Raw genomic sequence first — 26,349 nt, forward strand, 5'->3', positions numbered from 1 at the left:
GTAGTGCTTAATGCTTAGACTTCTATCTAGTCAAAGTGCAAAGTATAATTGAGTGTTCAGCTATGAATGGGAGGAGAATGGTGAAATGCTGACTAATGTACATAACATGGCTGTTGTATGCATTAACTCATAGCGGCTGTGGTGATCAGCATAAGACAAAGCCAGTCAAAATTTCAGCAGGTAGGGGCCCCTGAGGCTCCATGCTTGGCAGAATAGTTAATGGAAGTTAAGGACTGATGGGGCAAGAGTAATCACTTCCTTTGGAGATGTGACTGCTAGTATATTGTCCATGTCTTAGTAGGTGGCCCTCAAAACATATGAATAACGATAGTATTAACTGGACTTGGGATATTAGGAGAATATGGAGTTTGGAGGGAAACAGGTAGAGCAATAGTGGGAGTTTGTAAGGGAAGTAAGTGCTATGATCAAAATACTTAAACATGAAATTTTCAGAAATAAAAAAAATTAGGAATGCAAAACTGTCATGATCAAAGTCATTTGGTCATTAAAACACATCCAACATGTGGCAAGTCAGGTGACTATCTTTCAAAGGACCTAGGGTTTGATTCCCAGCGTCCACAATGCTGTACACAACTATTTTTTTTGTGTGTGTGGTTTTTCAAGACAGGGTTTCTCTGTGGCTTTGGAGGCTGTCCTGGAAGTAGCTCTTGTAGACCAGGCTGGCTTCGAACTCACAGAGATCCGCCTGCCTCTGCCTCCCAAGTGCTGGGATTAAAGGCGTGCGCCACCAACGCCCGGCACACAATTATTTCTAACAACAGTTCCATGGGATTGACCCCTTCTTCTAGCCTTCATTGTCACTGTATGCATGTGTTTAAGATATACACGCAGGTAAAACACCCATATACATAAAAGGAAAAGTTTAAGGATTCCTGGAGATTATATTACATGAGTTAAAAGATAATAACAAATTGGGGAGGGGGGGGAATCATCCAAAGGAGGAAGGATGGAAGGATGAGGGTAAAGCAGTTCAAAGAACTAAGTGGGAGAATGACAGGAAGGAGAGGGTAGGGACTGAGTAAAATGGAGCAACAGTTAGGGAATTGAATGAACACAAGCCTTGAATTATATTCATGGAAGTGAGAATGTTTTCAAGAATTGAAGTGTTTGAAGAGATTTGGATGCTAGGCTGACACCCAAATTTCAGTCTTTGCAGGTGAATAGAATATGTTTTTAAAATGAAATAAAGCCATTTAGCCACAAAATGAGTGAAGTTTCTGGCGAGAATATTAGGGAAAAAATGTCTAAGGTACATTTTTGGAAGTTATGATACAAAAATGCTCATTAGTGGGCTATCCTGGTCATGTGGTAATGAAGCCATTCTTCTAACTAATAATATGGTGTATTTTATTAGTTGCATTCTCCCATCTTCCAAACATAAAGACTTCAACAACAACAAACCAACCCTGCACTTGAAAGGCTTTGCAATCCTAAGTGTAGGGTTTTTGATCTATGGCCTATTAGCAGTTTATATTTTTGTTCTAAGATCCAATTTGGAGGATGTCTTTGTTTAGGTTTTTAACAATAAAGCTAAAAACAAGTTTACAACATTTGAAGTCTTTACTTCTAAAATACATTTTTACTTCCATATAATGTTTTGTATCTTTAAATTTTTAACAACGTTTTGCTTTGATATAATGCTGCAAGTTACTGGATTTATCAGATTGCACACTGTAACTTTTAAATTGACACCCCAGAAAGCAAAAATAAAGGCCAATCCCTGTAAGACATTAATTGTAAGAAGGACCTACCATATACAAGTAGCATTTTTCTTTTTACTTTTTTGGAGGCAGGGTACTCATTACATTGGTTTGGCCTCACATCTGCGATCTTTCTGTCTTAGTCTCTTCACTGAACAGTCATGTAGTGTACCACCACACCCAGATATAAGTAACATTTTACCTTGATCAACCACAGCTGATGGTTTTGGAAGAGTGGAAGCTTTTGAGAGAACAGAAGACTTCATTTTACGTTTGACAGGCTTTTCCTTTTCCATGTTTTCTTTTGCAGAGTTATTCCTCGCACCATGGCCAAACGTGGGCTGATCCGGGCTTGAAAGCATATTCAAGGCTTTGGAATGTTTCACAGAATTCTCTAGCACTAAAACACATATATAAAAAGATTAGAAGCTAAGACTTGGTGAACTCAAACATAAGCAACAGCTCTAGGCATGCTTTAAACCTGAACTGCTTCAATTAGCCAAGAGGACAAAAATTGAGTGATACTTAAATCTTCTTCACAATATCTTTCTTTTCTGTTGTGCTGGTATATAACCCATGGTCCTATGCATACTAAAGAAGTCCAGTAATCTACCTTCTAGTGAGAAACAGTTATGAGAAAATTTTACAAGTGCAGCCAACTTCTAGATGCTTTCTCCCCAGTTTAAGATTATGAGATAAGTCTTGGCAAACTGCTAATGAGTCTAGGGTTTATATTTGGGCAGTCTCTATCAGTTTGCTTTTGTTTTGTTCTATGAAAATATCCCTAAGCCTCAGTTTTCTTTTTCTCAGTTAGCCAATTTTTCAAAAAGAGGAAAAACAACAAAGAAAGCAACATCAGGAGTTTCAGGTAATCACTAAAGCCCACAGAGAATCAAAAGCTTTTTAAAGAAAGAAAAATCACACCTTGTTGTAGAAATTGTGATTAAGTCTTACTTGTTTTCCCCGGCATGGCAGATGTACTAGTTTTTGAAATAAAAGCTTTTGTGGCTGATGAAGTGGATGGCTGCTCAGTGATAACCGGATCTACAGCCACACGGTTGCTCCTGGTTCGAACAACAGAATTGGATTCTGGTTTACCATTTATCTGAGCAGCATTATGCCTTGGCAGTACTGATCGGGTAGGTATAGAGAATGGAGAGGTAGATATTTCTGACTTCGGCTGGGGTTTTAAGATCTTTTTTTTCCTTTCAGGGCTGCAGATAAGATTAGACCACATTGTTAGTCACTCTTAACAATTCTCCACATGTTAAGAGCTGTATAATACTGCTGAATTCAACATTTGTGCTATCATGAAATATGTTAAAATATGAGATTTGTAGTGGATTTCATATGGTTGTGAGCCTTTGAAAAGTGAAAATTTAGTGAAGGATCATCATAAATGCTACAGTTATATGACAGAAAGCATGATGCCATCACTATCCTAGAAATACTGTTTTACTGTATAGATTTAGCAGTTTGAATTTAAGCACTTACACTAGTATAGCTTTAGTTTAAAAGATTAAAAATCCTCCACATCATAGGAACTTGCATGTCAAATATATCATTCTGCAATATAGGGAATAGTAAAGGAAGCATTAAAAACCACCAAGTTCTGCCATTTTGGATGACAAAGTCACAGATTAGCTAATGTCATCTAAAAGACACTATGTACCTTGATGCAGCACTGCTGGAAAGGGAGCTGCTTCTGTTTCGTTTCTTCCTCCTTTTGGTCATGGTATTTCTTTTATGAAAACGAAGAGCAGACTTATAATCAGACAAAACTGAGCTAATGTGTTCTTCAAAGAAAGCAGACAGGCGTAAACTCATGCTGTAAATCTACGGAGAGAAAAAACATCCATAAATATTCTTTTAAAAGAAAATTTCTATTTAGTAAACACCATAAGTTAAATATTTTCCTGGTAAAATATTCTGGAATTTAAATATTGCTGTTTGGTCTTCATTTTTTTCAGTCTCTTCTGATGCAAAGTAAATTAAAACAATTTTACAATTAAATTATTTTGAATTTAGGCATTTGAGATATTTAACAGAAAGGACTGTCAAGTTGGGAACGTGGCAAAATTTCTCATTGTAAACTACCCCAAAGGGTTGGAAACTCATTCATTCCCTTGCTATCATCAACTATCATCAATATGATATCTGTACTCTTGTACTACCTACTGTGTGAAGCTATGTTTTGAACAAAGGTAAGTGGCAGTTTGAATTTTTACATTCTCAATTGTTTATACTCAGCAGTATGGAACTAGGTAGAAAAGGTAAGCCCAGAAGGCTCCATTTAATAAGGCCTTTAAAAAGGCAACTATTTCAGAACAGATAATAATGTTTAAATGACATCAGTTTGAATCACAAAAAAGCACATTAGAAATCAGTTAAGTCACCATTAACATTAACAACATAAAAGCTAGTTCATTTTGCTCAAAGTTTTAAGTAAAAACATTTATTAGAGATTTGACATCCTTTGAACAAAACAAAATAATGTGATGATATACCCTTGATCTTTTGCTTGGTGTATATGCTTTAGAATTACTAAATATGAGCCTGACGTCTTTACATAACTCCATTGGTGACTCATAATTCCCAGCCTCTAAAGTTTCTCTGACAGTAGCAAAGTCCATTGGCGTGTCAATGATGTCTCTGTAGTCCTAAGAGAGAAGAAAACACTATTATTATTTCTATAAAAGTATCATTTTACAGTACAAGAATTCATAGGATTTCTTTAAATCACTGAAGTATTAATAATCATTTGTAAAAAACAAAACAGTACAACCTTAAATACTTCAGCCCACCTATAAATTTAATAAATGACAACTCCTTGTAACACTATCAAGTTATACAATAAAGAAATACAATCAAAGTGGGGTTAGATAGATGGCTCAGTGGATAAGATCACTTGCTGCTCTTGAAGAGGACCAGGGCTCAGTTTCCAGCACCCACATGGTGGCTCATGACCATCCTTTGAGTTCAGGGAATCAAATGCTCTCTTCTGAATTCTGCAAGCATCATCAGGCATACACATGGCACACATACATACATTCAGGCTAAATACTAACTCATAAAACAAAATTAAATCTACAACTCCCCAAAACATTCCATCTAAACAGAGGCTACAGTTACAATAACTTCCAGTTTCAGAATTTACCGAATTAGACATTTTTGAAAACAATAATAATAAATATAAATAAATGTCAAAAAGTGTGCACTCTTACATAAAGGAAAATAGAACTGTTGAAGTCACCTGGATACAAATAAGGCAACAAGATAGAACAAAGCAGAGAGCTAATTATCAGGGCAGTGTACGACTAGTAGTTTAGTATAGTACAGAGTCTACTGCACTTTTTCAAAAGCAGGGATTTTAGCTTTTGATCATTTTACCCTTGCCTCCTTTTACTTTTACTCTTTCTTTTCTATACTGGGAAGTGAACATACATTACTGATTTCAAGAGTTCTGATGTACTACAGTGTACAATTAGTTTTAAACTTCCCTACACTATTGTTTAAGTATATCCCACAAATTCTGATATTCCGTTTGTATTCATTTTCATTGAGGTCATGTTTTAATTACCACAGGCTTGTTTGACCGACTATGCACAAATATACTTGCTCAGCCTGATCTGGTAGTAGTTTATCTAATAAGTAAGCACTGTGAGGCAGAGGCAGAAGGACTATGAATTCCAGGCCAGTTCGATCTACTTCCTTGGAGATAATCCTGTTATTGATATCTACTCTGATTCCATTATGCTTAATGACTTCAATGGATATTAGTTTTTACTGTTTCTTCCACTTACTGATTTTTGTCTTTTACTTTTTCCCCAATTTTTCCATGTTCTACATGAAGAGACTTTATAATTTCATTTTCTATACCACAATAGTTTAACTTAGATTCTAAGCCCAGACTGATGATTGAGAGGCCAGCATGGGACTGGTGCAGACCCCCCCGCCTTTCCCCCACCCCGAACATGGGTGTCAAGTGAGGAGGCCTCGACAATCTATGGGACCTCGGATAGTAGATCAGTATTTATCCCTGGCACACAAATGGACTTTGGGATCCCATTCCACATCACGGGATGCTCTCTCAGCCTGGACACATGGGGGAAGGCCTAGGCCCTGCCCGGGATATGACAGACTTTGAAAATCCCCCATGGAAGATTAACCTCCCTGGGGAGCAGAGAAGGTATAGGGTGGGGAATTGGGGGGTGGAGGGGAGGAGGGGGGAGGGAGCTGGGAGTAATGTGTAAAAAGTTAAATAAAAATTATTTTTAAAAAAGTACCTCTCTCACACCAGATCTAGGAATAACTTTGGTTGTAGAAGGAATTTTATTCTAGATTCTATAAACAGAGTGCAAATATTCCTCAGTTGGTTTAGAGTGTCTCAATTCTTTCCTAACCATGGCCAAAGGCCTCATTTGTTTCTCCATAGGGCTAATATTTTTATCTCTAGAATAAAAACATTCGGCCTCAAAACACAAACAACCAATAGCAATAAGTGAATTCCAAATCCTGGAACTCTGAGAAGAAGAGTTTTCATTAACGCAATTTACTCCACTGTTACAATTAAACATTTCTTTTGCACATTTAAGGAGTCTGTCTATAGCTTTCGAAATTAAAAACAATTATTTTATGGTATCTAGCAATACTCATCTATATTCATCATTTCAAATTAAAATGCCCATATAAAAAACAAATAATTAAGTTAGATGAAACCATATCTAAGTTGTGATGCCATATAAAACTATAAAACCCCTAATTCCTAACTAGAAGAATTAAAAAAAAAAAACAGATCATCTCAACCTGGATTGAGATTTCTATGTCAGAGCAATTATGAATACCTGGATCATTTAATCCCAACACTTTTAACCATGAATTCCCATGAATTCCCTGAAGTTCACACAGTGGCATTATCTAAATACATATAATAATATTAACTGATATTTGCATGTTGTGTTTCATCATCCAAAAACTATTTTATATATTTTCATTTCATCACACTAACATTATGATAAAAATAGGTATCATTTTAGTTTTCTATATAACAGCACTGCAAATTCTTAGAATTAGTATGTAGCAATAAAGAATTTGTGCTAGCAAAGTGTTTTGTTTTGCTTTATTTTTTTGTCAACATGACACAATTGAGGAATTGCTTCCATCAAAGGGATGTTTAGTTAGATATGTAGAGGACATTTACTTGAGTAATGAATGATGTGAAATGGCTCACCCTTCTGATGCTAACACTGTGCAGATGGTCCTGGGTTGTACAAGAAAGGTAGCTGAATGAAGCAGTGAGCAGCATTCCTCCATAGTTTTTGCTTCAGTTCCTGTCCTCGCTTCCCTTAATGAAAAACTCTAATCTTTAAGTCAAATAATGCCTTTCCTCCCTAAGGTGCTTTTGACCATGTGTTTATCATGGTAGCAATAGAAATCAAACTAGCATAGTTAGTAAACATTATATTCATATGGGAAAATGATGTGACTTACTCTACGCTAAGAGAATAGCTAGTTCTTTAAAGGCATATTTTAGGTTTCTTTCCATTTTACCACACTTTACAATTTAAGAGTTCTTGGTAGCTGAATAGGTAATGAGAACATATATGAACTCATGAGGAAATGAAGCGCAGTAATAATATAGTTGAATAACAAACAGCAGTGTCATAGCAATTTTAGAAATACTTACTGGATATTCAAGAAGATCTACTGGCTGTCGAAAAGGCTCTGAATCTTCACATTGAAATATGAGATTTAACAATTCTTGACATTGTTTCTTCCATGCCTGAATATCATAAGACTGAGCTCTATTGCGTAGCCTTCTTCTAGGTTGATGATCCTGGAAAAAAAAAATTAAGTACTATTGTGACTTTAAAAAGTGGCTTGAGAAAGAGTTCAAGTGGAGGGGTTATTTATTAAGGGAAAAGGTTCATAAAAAGGGGAAAGGGGGGGCGACTGCCCTCGGGGACAAGAGGAAAGAAGCGGGAGGGGAGGGGGTACATGGAGAAAGGCAGGGAGAGGGATGGGAGGTGGACAGGGCCCTTTTAAAGGAAAACAGCAGTGGCTGAGGAATATTAATCAAAAATTTGAAAGCCAAAATAGGAATCTTTTTGAGTATCAGTGTAGAGTTTTTGAGCATTCTAAACATCAGATACTCAGATTAGGGATGTTTAATCCATATAAAAATATAAATTCTAATAAAATACTTCTAAGAAAAACATTTATTTTACAATTAAGTTTTTTGAACACTTAATTACTTTTAATATTATTAAGGATAAAGGAATAAGTGTTTAATATACTTTCATACAACAAAACAATATTTGTAAAAGCAAATGCTATCAAAACTAAATATGCTGTTACCTTCCTTTTTCGTGTAGAAGTTCCAGGTACGTCAGCATCTTTTTCTTCTTCCTTTGAGACAATAAAACATCCAATTCATGAAACATCCTATATCTCAGCAATTGGTAGTTATTCCTTTCATACTTTAGAAATTCATAACGAATATCCTATGGTATATCACCGAGTCAGTAAAGTCTTTCCCCATTAAAAATTTGTTTTCAATGCCGAGTAAAGTCTAAATATGATAGCAACAGTTAACAATAGAGTCCTGAAAAAGGTAATTTTGTAACAACTTCAAGCTGAAAACTATTACATGTAAATATTATTTAATGTTCTATAATATGTAGTATTAGTCATTGTACCAATGACAGTGAAGTAAGTTACATACCTCAGAGTCAGACAAAACTTTCTTCTTCATTGAGTTGTAAAGTGGAATTATGTTATAACAAGTCTGATCCCTAAATTATAAAAGAAAATGTTGATGTATAATTAGAGCTTTGTGAATTTTCCTTAGAATTTGTTCCTAAAATAAAAACTTTAAGCCAAACAATTTTTCCATCTGTTGACTACAACTCCTCTTCCACCTGTGGGCTCTTGGAGCTGAACTCAGATTGTCAGGGGAGGCTGCAGATCCGTGTCTGCTAAGCCACCTCACTGGCCTCAACAACTCACTCTTAGTAATTTTTATCATCTCAGATAATTCCATTGCTTATCCCTGGAATGACTTTCCTCTGACCTAACTCCTAAATTCATCAGCATCTACCTTGCTTGTGACCTTAACATTCCTCTGCTGTATACTGTACGTTTCTCTTATCCTTATTATTTTTCAGAATTTTTATTGGTTCATTATTCTTATAGCAACTTTTATCTACCTCAAAAAGAAAAACTCTACGAAAGTAAAGTATGATTATTTCATCAGCAAGGACTTATTACATCACTTGAATGCATCTATTACCTAAAAAATTTGCTGAATAATCAACTGAAAAAATATAATAACCAATGTTTCAAAGCCTTTCTATCTTAGAAGCTTTTACCAACAAATTTTACTTGTATCTAAAATATGCCATCACCAGCGATGGAATATAAATCCTTTAAATCTATATTAACCTGCACTTCAAGATGATGGTATAGCTTTATTTTTTTGGTGGTATTGGTGACTAAACCTAGCCTCTATCAAAAACTAGTATAATGCTTAATCACTAAGCTATAATCCAACACCCAATAACTACTTGAAAGCAATGTGTTTTCATAAATTAATTCAAAATTTTTCTCCTCCTTCATTTAAAAGTGAATTTATTACATAATTCTATAGATGGTTTGAAAAAGATATCACAGATAAAGAGTTCCTTACATAATCAATCAATGCATGTTAGCAAATTCATTCAAGAAAAGGAAAAAGCATAGTAGTAAAAGTCCCCAAACCAATGACTACAGAGCAAATTATCACCACAGTATAAGTAAATCAAATTATTTATAATTAGTGAACCTATAGTAATTTGTTATCAAATCTATATAGAAATTATCTGTAACTCAGAAAATACCCACTGATTTCAAAGAGAGGGATGAATCCTAAGGTAATGCGAAGAAAGATTTGCTTTCAACAGTGGCTCTCAACCTTCCTAATGCTGTGATTCTTTAATACAGTTCCTTATGTGATGGTGACCTCCCCCCCACAATAAAATTATTTCATTGCTACATTACTTCATAACTGTAATTTTGCTACTGTTATGAATCATAATCAAATACCTGATATGCAGCATATCTAATATTGATCACCAAAGGAGACATGACGTATAGGTTGAAAACCACTGATTTAAAATCTGAATATTTTCTCTAATATATATATGTTGGTTGAAATTGTATGAGCATTTAAAATACAGCATTACCTCTTTTTAAACAGAAAAACAAAAATTCTCCAACATAAATAGTGACATTAGCATTCAACTGAAACAGTCTTTTATACCAAAATTTTGTTTATGGCTTTGGCTCCAATTTATGATTCATTCTAAGGACACATCAGCTGAGTAAAGGAGGAAGTGTTTCTGTTTCAAATTGTAGTTACTATCCTTACTGAGGTTTGGAATTGATGAATAGAATACAAACTTTGTGAAAGAACCTTTTTTTTCTTTTTTCCTTTTTTTGAGATGTTGAGATATCTTCTGGAGGTGGGCATGGTAGTTAACCCCTTTAATCCCAACCTTTTAAAGCAAAGGCAGGCAGGTCTCTGAGTTCCAGGCCAGAAAGTGAGAGGAAGACCCAAAACAATAAATAAGGCTATCTTAATGCTGCCTAGGTCATTCCCAACCCTGCATCAGTTTCCCAAATAGGTGGGATGACTTCAATCTTGGAAATTCAAATTATACTACTTACTGTACTGTGTAATATTTTCTTAATGAACTTGATAGAGTAAATATGCTGTTAAAATGAAAAGTTCTCAAATCAAATGGTATACATTTTTTAAACATGCGATTTGTCTAAGGCAAATTTCCTCAACTGGAAACATCAGATAATAATGCCTACCACGTATAAAACTACACATGGTTTAGAGGAGACAATGAAGGAAAAATATTCTATGTTTAATAAACCTTTACTATGATTTTTAATGCCTAATAGTTGGAGTGGGGGCTAGAGAGACAGTTTGGTAGTTGACAGCACTTGTTGATCTCATAGAAAACCCCAGTTTGGTTCTCAATGCTCACATGGCAGCTAAAAACTACTTGACACTCCAGTTCTAGAAGATTTGACACCCTCTTCTGGCTTCTGTGGCCACTGCATGCATGTACTGTATACACATTCATGAAGGAAAAGGCATCCATGAATACATATGTAATATAATTGTTGGGAGGTGATTTTTTTTTTCCTTTCATTTTCTGAGATAGGGCCTTACTACTATGTAGCTCTAGCTGGCCTGAAACTCTACAGCTAGACCATGCTTCCCTCAAACTCACCGAGAGTCACTCTTTCTGCATCCCTGGTGCTGGGATGAAAGGCATGTTTTCTATTTTAAAAGATGAACTATGCTTATGTGACAACATCACATATGTAAAAGATGACTGCAGTTTACATTTTAGTACTTCATATTTTAAATTATTTTACATGTTAAAATCACATCATTAAGTATTACAACTATTATACTGAAGGATATATAACTCACTTTATAAAATGCAGAAGAAGATCAGTAACGAATTTTGCAGATTTCACAATAGGGCTTCCTGGCTCATTAAATGTTCGTGTATTATGTTCTATATATCGAACTTCCCACATCAGGGATGAAATGCGCCTTAAAAAACAAATACAGAAACTGTAATCTTATATTTATAAATATATATGTGCATAGTTTAAAATTATGACATGGTATTTTAGTTTCATTCTTAAAACATTACTCACATCTTAAAAATCTATCTCTAAAATAATATTTAAGAATCAAACTCATTCATAAGAGAAAAATTTATTGTATAGAAAATGTCTAAAATAAGACATACCAAACTATTAACAAAGCTGCTGTTTAGAAGGGGGGATATCCACAGGAAAAGTGGCAGAAGAGGAACAAGTTAATAGTTTTTAACCCATTTCTGAAATATATGTTATCACCCCCCATTTCCATACAAAAAGGAAACCATTTTAAATTATACTAGTAGCATAATTAACTCACATGTGAAGATGAAAGGTAATCAATAGAATGTTAATAAAACATAAAAAGATGATGAGAATATGCAAGAAACTTAACTAGCAATTATTTCTGAACATTTGGCATAATGCTAAAAGAAGTCTGTGGCTTCATAATTTTATTTCTAAAGCAAAGGAAAATCTGAAGACACTTTCTGAGAGCACAAGGCAATTGCAAAGCAGTTAATCTTGCTTGTGAACAGATGAATTACACAGAATTAAAAACATGCAACTGGAGCTATAAATACATACATAAGAATGTCCATAAATTTAAAAACATAAAATAAGGTATTAAATTATTAGCAGACAAAATTTATAGCAGTTTAACCAAGGAATGAATGTCATCAGAAGAAAAATCATAAAACTAAAAAGATACAAAACAATAAAAAACCCTTAAACAGAGTAATATTTTTAAAATTGTGTTAAATAAGTACATGATTCATATTTGTTGGAAAACAATTTCTATTTACACATGCACAAGTTCCTATTAATTATAAACTGGTTATAAACATAGATTAACACCCAAGAAGCCTTTTAAAGACATTTATCTTCAAAATAAACTACACTTTAGCAATCAGCATGTTTTAGCAATCTGTCTGTAAGAAAGTTTATTAACAATAGTTGTAAACGCTAACTCCTTTTGCAAGCTGTAATCCAACAACCACTGAGTCTCCCTCACGTCCTCCCACGTTTTGTTCTATCCTGTTGCTATGTATATACTCTCCTAAACCTTAGAGAATCCAGGTCGAGGAATACAGTTAATATTCTCCATTTGTTCTGCTCAACTTCTGTACCTCATAGTGGAAGCCTTGAAGATAGGCTGGCAAAGAATGTATCTTAGGAAATTGGAATTACCAGTAAGTATACTACAGCAAATAGACCTTTCAAACCAAGTGGAATTCTATTTTGCTCAATTGGTTCCCACCCACCAACAGAACATATGGCAGGTAGGAAGAAAGAGTTTTCTACCTCACATGTCAGTAACATTGCTGCTGAGAAGACCTAGGCTAGTCAGTAAAGACAAAGCACTGTTTCCAATGGTATATCCAAGGATACAACTCACAGCAGTTAAGAAACCCAAATTTATATTTTATACTGAAACATCAATATAAGGTATAAAGAAAAACTTCCTAAAGCACTGCAAAAATGTAAAACTGATCATAAAAATAAATTACACAAATATTATGTACATTAAAGTGATGGCCTACTAAGCAGTAGACACTAAGAAAAATAAAATTAAAAATATAATTTATCTCCAAACTATAGATTTAAACATACTTCTCCAAGTATTTTAGGCAGCCATTAACCTCAGCTCTTGGGAGACAGAGGCAGAGGCAGGTCGTTCTGAGGACAACTAGAGTTACATGGCAGGTTACAAGACATCAAAGGCTACATAGTGAAACCCTGTCTCAAAAAAAAAACAAAAAACAAAAAACAAAAAACAAAAAACACCTGAAGAATTCACTGGCAACTAAAAACCTATCCTGAAGAAGCAAATTAACCACAATAGCTTAAGTAAAAACTATAAAAAAATTTGTGAATCCTTTTAATTGTATTTTCATAGGTACTCAAAAGCTCAATAAACAAATGAGAGATTTATAGAAAAATCTATTAAATATTCTAGTATATTACTAGGAGAAATGAAATCTTGGGCTTGATTATAAATCAAGTATGCATTCATAATCCCATAGACAAGCAGCATAAACTTGAGGAAACTCAAGAAATGCTGAGTATAAGGACCTACTCAAAACTTGATGATTTCATAGTTCATTTTTATGTGACCCATATGTGATTAATTTCCATCTGTATGTACCCAAAACTGAAAATATTGCCATAGACTGTTAGTAGTTAAATGAAAGGAGTTCTATTGTTATCAGAAACATCAAATGGCTCTAACCTGTAAAACCTGTTTTCCAGTCTTTGTTTAATTGTACTTAGATCCGTTGGATATGCCACCACAGTGCAATACATGGGATAAGCTTGCAGATCCACAGGGGCCACAAATGCTGAAGCAATATCTAAAACAAATAAGGTTATAAATCTATTTTTTTATGTTTTAACAATCACTGGTACATTGGGATAAAGAAGAAACAGATAAATGTATCATTAACTTATCAACACAAAGAAAATAGAGCAAGATGAGAACACTGAACTACTTTAATCCTAAAATATTGGCGAAACTAAGGTATTTATAAGATGACTTTTTTAAAGTTTCTATTTTATTAGACTTTGGGGCTGAGTATACAGTTCAGTGGTACAGTATTCGCCTACCATATGCAAGGAAACAAAAACAAAACTTCTAGATTTGATTATACACGCATATGCCCAGTGTCTTCAGTTCTTACTCTTAATTTCTCCTCCAATGTCCTTTGAGTTGATTTTGAACTACTACTATAGGTTGCTTAAATTACAATATTCTGTAATATTCACATCCTGTCATTTGAATGTATGAAGACTTTACAAACTGGTTTGTAAAAGACCCAAGTTTTTCAAATACCTGTGGTATTTATGGCAGACTCATGAAATTTAGTTACAAAAAATTCATATAACTTAAATGGATTTACTATACTGAAGCACTGTTATTATTTACCTAGGGTCATCAGCTGATTTATTCCTCCAACAATTCTTTCACATTCTTCATCCCTGGGATTGGCTCCCCACTCTCCATCAAGAGGCTTATAGATTAGTGACCGACATTCAACATCAGTTAAAGGGACACTGGTACCCAATTCTTCTGGAAATACAGCTGAAGTATAGATAGAAAAACACATCAACGAAAATCTTTAGTAATTACTGTTGAGTTTTCCTTTAGAAATAATTGATGTTACTAACAAAAATCACTATTTTTGTAATGAAACAATTTTAAAATGCAAACAAAATGTATTCCCTTTAAAAAAAATTTTTTTTTGGTTTTTTGAGACAGCATGAGTCACGAACGCTTGGAAAAATGTACTAGTAAAAAAGACATCATAGCCAGGCAGTGGTGGCACACGCCTTTAATCCCAGCACTCAGGAGGCAGAGGCAGGGGGATCTCTGACAGTTCAAGGCCAGCCTGGTCTACAAGAGCTAGTTCCAGGACAGATTTGAAAGCCACAGAGAAATCCTGTCTCAAAAAAAAAGACATCACATTGAAAATCAATGATTACTTACACCTAAAAAGTATACGATAGTCAAGCTATACCTAGAAAATATTTCTACAAAATTTTTTATCCATTTCATAATTCAACTGCCATATTTACTTTAATAAAGTGCATACAATGATAATAAACTAATGAAAATGTCAATGTTTTAATCAAAACCTCAAAACTTTTAATACAGGAACAAAGAGAATTATGAATCCCAAGAGGAAACTCTTAGGTCTTTCATTTGTGAAATGATGGTTTTTACACACTTAAATCTTTAACACTGTACCTAGGAAACTTTCAAGTTGAGGCTGAATCTACAAATGCACCAGGCTGTATTATTTCCTTTGAACTAGACTATAACAGAAACCAATCACAATATGCTATCAAAATAACTGTGTTGTGTATGTATGTGAACTCAAATATAACAACAAAAAAAAACCTTCACCAGTACCATCAATGGACACACAAAGACATATTTAAATAGTTAATTAGTATATTAACTTTTTATAAAAATAGTCACAGTACTAGAAAGCCAACTGCATTTCTTTATCAGGCCAATTCTAAGGTCACATAACCAAATCATTTCAAGTTCAAACACAAGATTTAAACTCACAAAGATAGACAAACCAGCTGATACCTTTACAATTTCTTTCTTACAGTATTTTCACTTGAGCAGCAAAATGAAAATGTTTATTACTGGCACTAAATGAACTAATTGTAGACCAACATTATCAACATGAATTTTTTTTTCTAAGGTTTCCTGACTGAGTTTATTTCCTATTTAATACTTCCAAAAACCACATATGGCAAGTTAGAACATCAAGAATTTTAAAAATTTATATATCTATTCACATGTATGGGTGTTTTGCCCAAATGTATGTCTATGAACCAAGTGTATGCCTGATGTCCACAGACCAGAAGAGAGGCTCAGATTGCCTACAAGTAGGTTTATACATGGTGGTGAGTATGTGGGAGCTGGGAACCAAACCCAAGTTCTCAGGAAGAGAGGCCAGCGCTTTTAACTGCTGAACCATCTTCTCCAATCCTCTTGTTTTGCTTTTGTCTTTTTTAAAGATAGAATTCCACTATGTAGCCCTAACTGGCAAGCAAGTTCCTAAAGAGATGAGTCTGGTTTGAAACTAGAAGGAAATATCTATCAATTTTTTAGAGTATATTGAGTACTCAGAAATATCATTCATAAAGGCTTATTTCTATTATGCTAAAAATGAGATATTTTTCTTTGATAAAATTATCTTTATCTGATGATATAGGTATATAACATTTAGAAATGCAAACTGTTACATAAAAGATTCTAATATAAGCCGGGTGGTGGTGGCGCACGCCTTTAATCCCAGCACTCAGGAGGCAGAGGCAGGCGGATCTCTTATGAGTTCGAGACCAAGCCTGGTCTACGGAGCGAGTTCCAGGACAGGCTCCAAAACAATACAGAGAAACCCCGTCTCGAAAAAAACAAAACAAAACAAAAAACAAACAAACAAAAAAAGATTCTAATATACAAGTAAACCATTTATAATCTATTATATATTGCTTAAACCCTTTTTTAGCATGTACAAACAATGTCCTACTTTTAAAAACTTGAGACAAAACCTGCTAATCAAATAGAAATTATAATCACCATTCACTCTTTTCTAGAATAAAAACATGTCATAGTCACTTCCCTAGGGCTAACTCCCCAATCCCAACTTTCCTAGGCTGCATTTCGTTAGTGTTATTAATTGTAACTCTCCGTAGCCACTGATCACTCAACATTTGTCACATATAATGGGAAGTAATTTTGAAAGAATAAGAAAAGCACTTGTTTAGATAGCAAAGGATGAATACCAAGGAAGTGATTTTGAGATGTGGGAACCAACCAAGAGCACAATCAAAGTAGCAAAAGAAAATCCTGCTGTTACATCCACTCAAAAACCGCACCTCTTAACGACTATCTGCTGCTGTTGGCCAGGCATGGCAGCTCATACCTTTAACCCCAGCACTCGGGAGGCAGAGGCAGCCAAATCTGCGTGTTCGAGGGCAGCCTACAGAGTGAGTTCCAGGACAACTAGAACTATTACACAGTGAAACTGTCTTGAAAATACAAAAAACAAACAAACAAACAAAAAACCGAAAAAAAAACCCAAAAATCCAAAACAAAAGTCTTTGTCTCAATATATTAATTTCAATCTCCCCTTTAAGGCTGAGGTTCCAGATAGGAAAGGATTATCAATCATGTTCTCTGGTTAACCTTATCTAATTTTATAATTAATAGTACACTTATAATTAATACTTTTGTTGAATATTTTATATTTGTTAGTCACAATAACCTTAAATGGTATCAAGTTCTGTGTTTTGCTTTGTGAGTCAAGTTCTTACCATGCACTCCTAGCTAGGTTTGAAACATGCAGTAATCCTCCTACCTTTGCCTCTTGAATTCGGGAATTCACCTCCAGCAGTAAACCAGTTTTCTTATTTAAAAAACAAAAACCTCTAAGCTGAAGGGATGGCTCAGAGGAAACAGTTGACTCCCATAAAACCTAACAGCCCAAGTACAATCCTCAGCATTCCAAGGTAGAGAACCAACTCCTGCAAGTTATCTTCCAACTTCCATAAACCTGCCATTACATATGTGCCCATACACATCACACACACACACACCCCTAATTCACACATGTATGCACACACACCCCTAATTCACACATGCATGCACACACACACACACCCCTAATTCTAATTCCACAAGGTAAAAACAAAAGATCTAACATACACTTACCATTATTAGGTATTAGTTCCATATCCCAAGGACTCATCTTTTCTGTATCTCCATTGTCCCAACTTTAAGAAAGCAAAATTATTCCATTAAAAAATATGAAAATTAAAATCACATTAAACAAATTAATTGTTCCAGTACTTAAAAACATATTTTTACTGATAGATTAAAAAAAAAAAATTAAAAAACCTGGCCTAATTGAAAATACAACCAGTTTTTTCTTACCAAACATTGTAACACTGAAACAAACTATCAGGGTACTCAGGTTGAAGAGGCTCTTGACTTTCAATTGTTCCAAACCACCAGGCATCATCTATTACTGATCTGAAGCGGTCACCTGGAAAAGACGAAAGCCCTATGTTTCATGACACTGGCATGTACTGTTGCTGTAGTTAACTACCTTTTCCTACAGTTCTTAAACTGGACGATTTCATAAGACGGAAGACCCATGTATTCCAAAAATAAATGATATCTGTACTATGGGTTTACTTCTGATTAAAAGTATTTATAGCTTATTTTAAACTTTTTACTTCCCATTATTGCCTCCAAATAACAATGAAGAATTAAGATTAAAAGCAAAAATCATAAAAAAATTCAGTTTGCCCCCCTCCACCGCTATCATCCTTACACTATACACATTCACTCTCCCTTTCCTTTCTAAAGGGCAACCAAAAAAAAAAAAAAAAAGTGAAAATTGTCATTCTTTGTAGAAAAAGAAAGCATGCCTTTTGTCCATTTCCTTATTCAATTGCTATGGTTATATTACTAAGATTGCTTGTAATAAACAAGCTGCAAGAGTCAATGTTTTTAATGTCAATCTTTTCAGCTTCCTAGTATCATATAAGAACTGCATGGCACCCTTTTTGTAGCGTTTTTCTCTTTTGTGGCTTTCATAGCACAGAGTTTTCTCCTGAAATAGGCAAGTCTAAAAGATATGGGGTCAAATAAAAATATTCATGCAGCAATGTATTAATCGGTTTTTAACTGTCTTGTACTCAATAATTACATTATCTACATTGTAACAGTGTAAATAGTGTCTTCTACTAAAGTACTTTTCATTTTAACACACAATTAAGGAATAATGAATTAAATTGCCAACTAATTGGTCAGTTATTTTGTTTTTCCAGACATGGTTTCTTTGTAGCTTTGGAGGCTGTTCTGGAACTAGCTCTTGTAGACCAGGCTGGTCCCAAACTCACAAAGATCTGCCTACCTCTGCCTCCCGAGTGCTGGGACTAAAGGCATGTGCCAACACTGCCCAACCAGTTATTATTTTTAAGATAGGTATTTTCTCATGTTTTAAAAACTGACTTAAAACATTTATGTAGGCATGCATAAAATAAAAGTTAAAATCAGAAAAACAAAGTAATGGATCTTTTAAACTAGAATTCTTTTAAAATTATAAAGAGAATATTTTACAAACTGTTATAAAGTATATAATTTTGACTGGGAGAGTTGGGACCAAATTTAGATTTAAGCATGATGGACTATTAAGGCTGTCATTGTTCCTCAAATGTGTATGAGGGATAGAGAACGTAAGAGTTTTCTCTAAATCTATGAGAACTGTGGTGGTATTTTGTTTATGATCCAACAAATAAAGGTTGCCTGGAATCAGGGTGCAAAGCTAGCTACACTAGTTAGCCAGAGGCTGGGCAGTGGTGGTACATACCTTTAAGGCCCACCCTGAGCTACACAAAATTGATCCAGTCTAAAAGAGAAACAGGAGCTACACAAAGGTGAGCTTATCAATAGAGAGGATATCGATAGAGAGGAATATAAGGTGGGATATAGGAGCTCAGTCTGGAGAAGCAGTCTGAGGACAGAATCACCCTTTCAGTCTGAGCATCAGTAGAAGTTAAGAACTCTCTAGTTGCTGGCCATTTGCTTCTCTGATCTTCGAAATTAACCCCAATATCTGTCTCTGGGTTTTAATAGTACCAATTAGAATTCATGCTATAGAACATTACAAAAATGTGAACTTAACAGTCCAGTTTCTTAGGACGCTCCCAAGCCTGACAAGCTTTGCCACACGAAGAGACAGATACTATGTATGAATCTAGCCACAATGAACAGTCCTGTTAAGTTAATGACGGTGAGTATCTGCCAGAGTCAACCATAAAACATTCTTGGTCATCTTACGTGGTAGAAGACAGATACATATCATGTCAAAAATAAAGGACCAACTAGATACTGAATATTGAAGATATAATATACAAATATAAAAAACTGAAAGATCTAAATAAAAATGCTGTGATGTTTATTTATTCATTCAAAATATGATTTGCCTGCATGTTTGTGATTCAATACAACCATATATAAAAACGTGTTCCACTGATTCTACTATTCAAATAAAATTACAAGTTGCTTCTTGCAATTTGTTTATTTTCCTCAAATAATTTTCACATGTTTTTCTATGTATTTAGTGTTTCTATAACACAAGTTTTTATAAAGCACTTTTCAAATATAGTTTTCTACAGTAACTTTTTTTTTTTCTAAGATAATGTGAATTCAACTCTTTTCTGAAGATTTCCTTCATGGTGATAATGTCTTCTGGATTCCTAGAGACTGCTTTGCATTTTTCCTGTGATGGACTTTGGTTTCTTAAGAGGATGGCATAGATTTCTTCTGTTTTATACTCCTTGCCCTCTTTCAGATAAACAAACAAAATACTCCCTTTCACTATGGAAACTTAATACATGAGTGTCGTTACAATGTTTTTACTCATGCTCCTGTCTGCTTCCTTCGTCCACTTACAATTAAGTTTTACCAGAGCAATCAAGTACAACAGCATGCCAATGTCTTCCAAAAGCACCAGAAAAAAATAAACTGATATACTAACTGATACAAATTGTCATCTACTACAATCCCCTCTAAGATAGAAAACAGTGAATTTGTTTGAAATTAAGAACTAGTCAATGAATAACATTCCCACTTGTACAATTTAAAATAGCTTAAAAGCCTGACAATCTATTTTGCAATCTCAGATAGTTATGAATAATAAAATCAGCTAAATGTTATTCCAAGTTAAAAATTGTAACATGATTTTATTAATGTGATTGGATAAATATTTAACTCAACACGTAAAAGAACTAAAAAGGTAATGGTTAACAAAATGGGACAGAACATGTTTTGCTTTGAAATGTAAACATCAACTATTAAAGTATTTTAATTCTCAAAACTCAAAAATGGCACTTCACGATTTATAAAAAAGGCTTTCCTAACTATGAATCACAGTAAATCATTTAGAAAGGAAAGGGAACGATATACAGATCACCTCTGGCTTCTAAATCAATTACCCACCTATATTCCACCGCCTATATTTTGCGTCATCAAATTGTTGTCTCAAGACTAGGAAATCTATAACGTCAGGCATATCATGGTATCTATTACAAATAGAAACAAACTGATTAGGTCACACACCTAAACATATCTAAGGTATGCTCAAATTTATTTCAATCTTGAAAAATACTCCAATACTATCAAAGTACTGCCTTGGTATCAGTCCTTACTTCATGGTAAATGATCCACCGGTCAGTTTACCAGTATCAGGATCTAGAAAAGCAAGTTTAAGGCAGCAAAGAGTAGGCAATCCCACTTCATACTTGATACCAACGATCTTCATCAGTTCTTGTTCCTACAATACAGAAAACAAGAATTATCACTGCAGAATAAAGTGTGTGCTTGTGGAGGTCAGAGGTGGATGCATGAGGTTTTTCTGATGACTATCTGTTGTATTTACCTTCAAAGGAGCCTCTAACTGAACCTGTAAATTGTGAGTCTGGCTAAAGTCTGACCAGTTTGCCCAAGTCCCTGTCTGTGCCTCCCATTTGCTAAACTAAGAAGATAGAAAAGCACAAAGACAGACACCACTCCCCTACATCTCAGGGGTGCTGAGGTGCTGAACTATGGCCCTCACCCTTCAATGTAACCACATTTTGCACTTCACTATTTCTCCAGCACCATACAGTTTCTTACATTCAAAGAGTAACCATACAACTTCCTTCATAATTGAAAGTGCATCTTTCACACCAAGAATTATGCCAATATCATACCCTTAGTTCCATCTTATGCCATGGCTGTTTTTTAGGATTGATACTATAAATTTTATTTTTCCGGGCCATTTCAACATATGCTTCATGTCCTTGTCGGAAATAATAAACCTAAAATAAACAAATAAATAAATTGAAACTAAAGCTGCAAGATAACACTAACAACAAAAATTTAGACATTACATAGAAATTGTAATACTGAAGTTTAAATGTTATTCCTCGAGTTGTCTAAAAGACAATTAAAACTGAAGCACTCTAATTAAAAACTCCTTTGTGCATTTACTCAGAAAATTAAGATGTGCAGATGTATTGTTTTTACTTCATTATTTCATCTTTGGATTCAAAATAAGTTAATCCATGTGACTAAGAAAGTCATTTATGAAGGGCAGTAGTGGCAAACACCCTTAATCCCAGCACTTGTGAGGCAGAGGCAGGCGGACCTGTGAGTAGGAGGACAACCTGGAATACAGAGTTAGTTCCAAGACAGGCTCCAAAGCCACACAGAGAAAACCTGCCTTGAAAATCCAAAGGAAAAAAAAGACTCAAAAAAGTAATTTATAACCATTTAGTTATTTCTGAGGCAAGAAGGTCATTAAATAAATAAATCCAGATTTTTCTTTAGACTCACTCTGGTTTATTTTCATTTTAAAATTGTTAGTTCCTGTGCTTTGAAAAGTGAAGTCTCTATTTTAAGTATTTTTATAGTTAGTCTGTTGGATGCTACATATCACCTCTCAATCTGTATATAAAATGAGGAGATATTATACTGAGAAATTCTGACAGTCTTAAATTAAACTCAAATTCTTAACTACAGTCAGTCTAAAGGGGTTTCTTATGTTAAGATCATAGACATTAAGGACATTTAAGTTATCAACATAAATAAATGAATTTTGATATAAAAATTAAATGGAAACAAAGTATTTTTCTTGTTATATGCTATACAGATGCATTTTTATCTAGAAACAGCAAAGAATGTGGATGGAAGCAATCTCAAAAGGGACAAGGCCCTTGGCATTAGTCAGTCCTAAACAAATACACATATTCAACACTAAATAGAACCAGCAGGATGCATTTACATATGGATTATAAAATAATATAAAATTGAAGAAAAAGGTCATGAATTTGAGGAGGGTAAGACATAGGAGTTGGGGGAGGGGCAGAAATGATATAAATATAGTACTGATATGAATATCTCAAAAACTTAAAAACTATAGTAGGAGAAACCTTAAAACAAAAAGAAATGTAAAACGGCAACTAAATCCTTTGTTAAAATATGCCAGTTTTAAACATGGCAACAAATTTTCTGTCCTTTTATAATACTTAAATTATTACATATTTATAGGAGTCCTGATTATTGCTAGACCTTTGGTTGTATTTTTCCAATACTGAAATGAGATACTTTTTTTTTTTAGGAACCTACTGTAATCTTCTAGAAGTATGTTTCCAGAGCTATAAAAGATACTGAGATTACTACTTGAAAAATCTTAAAAAATATTGAAACCATCTAAGTTAGAAGTACCTCATCACCCATTTGTGGCACAAATGGGCATCTTCTGGGAAGTGTATCTGTAATCCATGTTGAAGGCAACCATTCTTCTAATGTAAGACCATTTTCAGTTAGCTCTCCCACGGCCAATCTCTGAGAAAAGAACAGAGCAGCATCAGTAGAATATCAAATATAGGAAAATGAGCTCTGCACACCTAGAAAGGAAGTGCTATTGTGCCACCTGAACTTGAAGACTATCTAAAAACAAATTTATCATGCTGTTCTGTGGTATCTACTGATAAAGAAGGGGAAAAAAGTCCAGTCAAAAGGAACAGACCATAATATCTTACTCTCACTAAAATAAGCCCCATAAACAGATCCTGCTACAATATCCTGACACAGCCAAACAACAGGATTAAAATATGTCAAACGGGAGATTCAAATATAACACTGGCTCAGACTGCATTAACCATCATTCATTCATAAGGCAAAAAACAAGGACAAATGTGCCATTCTTTTTGTTAAAATTGTCTCACAAAATGAAAGGGCAATGAGAACCATTGCTTGGTATAACAGTTTATAATTATAGAGTTGAAATAAATATGAATTCAACCAATAAAATCAAATAAACACTTAACACAAAAATTTATTCTTATATTTCAAGGCTTCTTCATAATAAAAAGAGCCAGAGCATACTAGTACTTAATTTTACAAGTAACATATTTACTTTTAAAGAAAGTAAAAAAAAAAAGGGGGGGGAGGGGGAAGCTGTCTCACTCCATAGCCTTGGTTATCCTACAAGTTTTCTATGCACATTAAGCCGGCCTCAAAAATTTGCCTGCATCTCCTTGGGATTAAAGACAGGTTAACTACACCTAGCTAGGAATAGGTAAACACATATTTATAAATTTTCTATTTACCCAAACATGCTTATTAACTATAGTATTGTCTTTAAATTTTAAAAATTGGTTCTCTCTGTCTCTCGTGTGTGTGCTCGTGGGCCACATGTGCCACGTTATACACACATCTGAGGTAACAGGACATGGGCAGGGATCAATTCTCACATGACACCATGTGAGACCTAAGGATCAAGCTCAGTAGGCCAGGCTTGGTTGGCAGCAAGTTCCTCCACCTGCCATCTCCATGAGCCATCCACAGACCCTTCCTACAGTACTTAGACAGCAGAGATACACAAACATTTCAGAGGAAAAGAAACACCATCTTATTTTCATTTCCTGGTTAAAGAATTTCAGCTTTGCTGGGTGTTGGTGGCTCACACCTTTAAACCCAACACTCTGGAGGCAAAGGCAGGCAGGTAAGTTTGAGACCTGCCTGGTCTACAAATTAAGTTTCAGAATAAGGCTCCAAAGATACACAAAGAAACTCTGTCTTGAAAAAAACAAAACAACATCAACAAATACAAAACAAAACAACCACCAACAAAAATCAAGCATAAAAGAATTTCAGCTTTAGCTTTGTGAATACAGGTTTTTCTCTTGTTTCCTTTTTTCTATCTCAAATTATCCAAATTCACCAAGTAACCAAACAAACACATTACTAACTCAGTAAGTGAAAACTTGTGGTTTGGACACTGCATTTAATGAAAACTTGCTATATGAAATACATTGTACCCAACATTTAATTTATATTTGCTTTATAGTCAACCATGACAAGTTTTTTAATTCATATTTCATGTGATGTCTCCCTGGGAGTTTCTCTGTAATTTTAGCAATAACAATAGCATAGCTAAATATAAAGACTATTACTATACAAAATACCTTTCATATCACTATTTTGCTAGCATAAATAAACCTCATTGATTCTGAGAAAATGTTTTAAAATTAATTAAATGCTCAAATATTTAAACTATGGTTCTGTTCTGAGTAAACATTTTCAGGTGTCAAAAACCCCAAACATTTGTGTCAACATAATCTTTTCCATGTACTTTACTATTACTTATTATATAATTATGAATTTTTTCAATTATTTGTTATTAAAACTAAAAAAACATTTGTATTGGATTTGTCAATTTATGCTTTAAATCATTTCCCCAGAAGAAAACATTAGACCTAAAAGATTTAAATCTACCTTTTGTTTTCTTTCTTTGGGCTTTTTTTTCTTTGGTGACGTTGGTCCATCTTTTTCTTCATTTGCCTTTTTCCTTTCCTTTTTAATATGTTTTTGCTTCTGATTTTCAGATTCTTCTTCCTCATCAGAACTACTTTCTGCTTTCTTGGTCTTATGCTTAGGAACTTTCTTTGGTGGTTGCAAATTAATTCCAGCATCTGCTGTCCAATCAGAATAATCACTGGAGTAGTCACTAGAAAGAGAAGCAACTTTGAAATCTCACAGGGTATAGTTTTAAGACCATTTTATAAAAATATAACGAGATAAAAAAGGACGAGAGAACTAAAAGTTATTTCATTTTGATCATTTCCCAATAACGTTCACTATCTAAAAACAAATTTCACAACTTTCTATAGAAAAATAAATTAAAAACCTTTTATGATTTCAAAAAACAAAATGTCCTGCATATATGTCAATAACCTGGCATGGTATTATCATGGAGTATCATCTTTTTCAGTTCAAATAGAAGTAGAAAGAGCCCTGGAGAGTCAGCACGCATACACCACAATAAACACAGGCATTTCTTTTATGAGGGTGTGGTGATATATTATTTATGATTCAATAAAGCTTGCCTGAAGATCAGAATGCAAAGCTAGCCACAGCCATAGAGGCCAGTCTATGGTGATGCCCACCTTTAATCCCAGGACTCAGGAGACATGCAGACTTCAAGGCCACACAAGGATACACGACAGTGAATTGATCTAAACGAGAAACAGCACCAGAGAGGTGCCAGCACTAGAGAGGTATATACATAGACAGGAACTCAGTGTCTCATGCTGTGTATGGCAATTAGTCTCCAGCCATGTTGCGATCAGGATGTCCCCAGCCTTGGTAGAGGTAAGAGCTCTCTGGTAGCATGGCTGCTTTGTTTTAATGATCTTCAGCTTGAACTCCAACAGCTATCTCTGGGTTTTTATTATTTATGTTACACGAGGGGTCTTAGAATTCTTTTTAGTCTCTGGGGGATTTAAACCTTGTAAGTACTCTACCACTGAGGTAGCCGAAGTATGAAATTCTTTTTTATTTTCAAAATAGGACCTTACTATTTCTAACTGGCTTCCAACTTACGGA

General features: G+C 34.4%; 1 protein-coding gene across 6 annotated transcripts in view; it reads right to left on the bottom strand.

The window, feature by feature from the left end:
• The window catches only part of LOC101834187 (pleckstrin homology domain interacting protein), a 109,762-nt gene that overhangs the window by 8,515 nt on the left and 74,898 nt on the right, over window positions 1-26,349 (bottom strand). For all 6 annotated transcript variants that reach the window (XM_040740284.1, XM_040740283.1, XM_040740282.1 and 3 more), the window contains 17 exons: window positions 25,240-25,471; window positions 23,185-23,304; window positions 21,669-21,776; window positions 21,126-21,250; window positions 20,917-20,999; window positions 17,842-17,953; window positions 17,620-17,681; window positions 14,314-14,469; window positions 13,621-13,741; window positions 11,212-11,337; window positions 8,446-8,515; window positions 8,079-8,129; window positions 7,408-7,557; window positions 4,229-4,381; window positions 3,394-3,557; window positions 2,676-2,935; window positions 1,924-2,121 (listed from right to left, as the gene is read on the bottom strand). In XM_040740284.1, coding sequence (XP_040596218.1) covers window positions 1,924-2,121; window positions 2,676-2,935; window positions 3,394-3,557; window positions 4,229-4,381; window positions 7,408-7,557; window positions 8,079-8,129; window positions 8,446-8,515; window positions 11,212-11,337; window positions 13,621-13,741; window positions 14,314-14,469; window positions 17,620-17,681; window positions 17,842-17,953; window positions 20,917-20,999; window positions 21,126-21,250; window positions 21,669-21,776; window positions 23,185-23,304; window positions 25,240-25,471 — 2,291 coding nt within the window. The remainder of the gene's footprint in view (window positions 1-1,923; window positions 2,122-2,675; window positions 2,936-3,393; window positions 3,558-4,228; window positions 4,382-7,407; window positions 7,558-8,078; window positions 8,130-8,445; window positions 8,516-11,211; window positions 11,338-13,620; window positions 13,742-14,313; window positions 14,470-17,619; window positions 17,682-17,841; window positions 17,954-20,916; window positions 21,000-21,125; window positions 21,251-21,668; window positions 21,777-23,184; window positions 23,305-25,239; window positions 25,472-26,349) is intronic.

This window comes from Mesocricetus auratus, unplaced genomic scaffold, assembly GCF_017639785.1.
Source record: "Mesocricetus auratus isolate SY011 unplaced genomic scaffold, BCM_Maur_2.0 Super-Scaffold_100691, whole genome shotgun sequence".
NCBI lineage: Eukaryota > Metazoa > Chordata > Mammalia > Rodentia > Cricetidae > Mesocricetus > Mesocricetus auratus.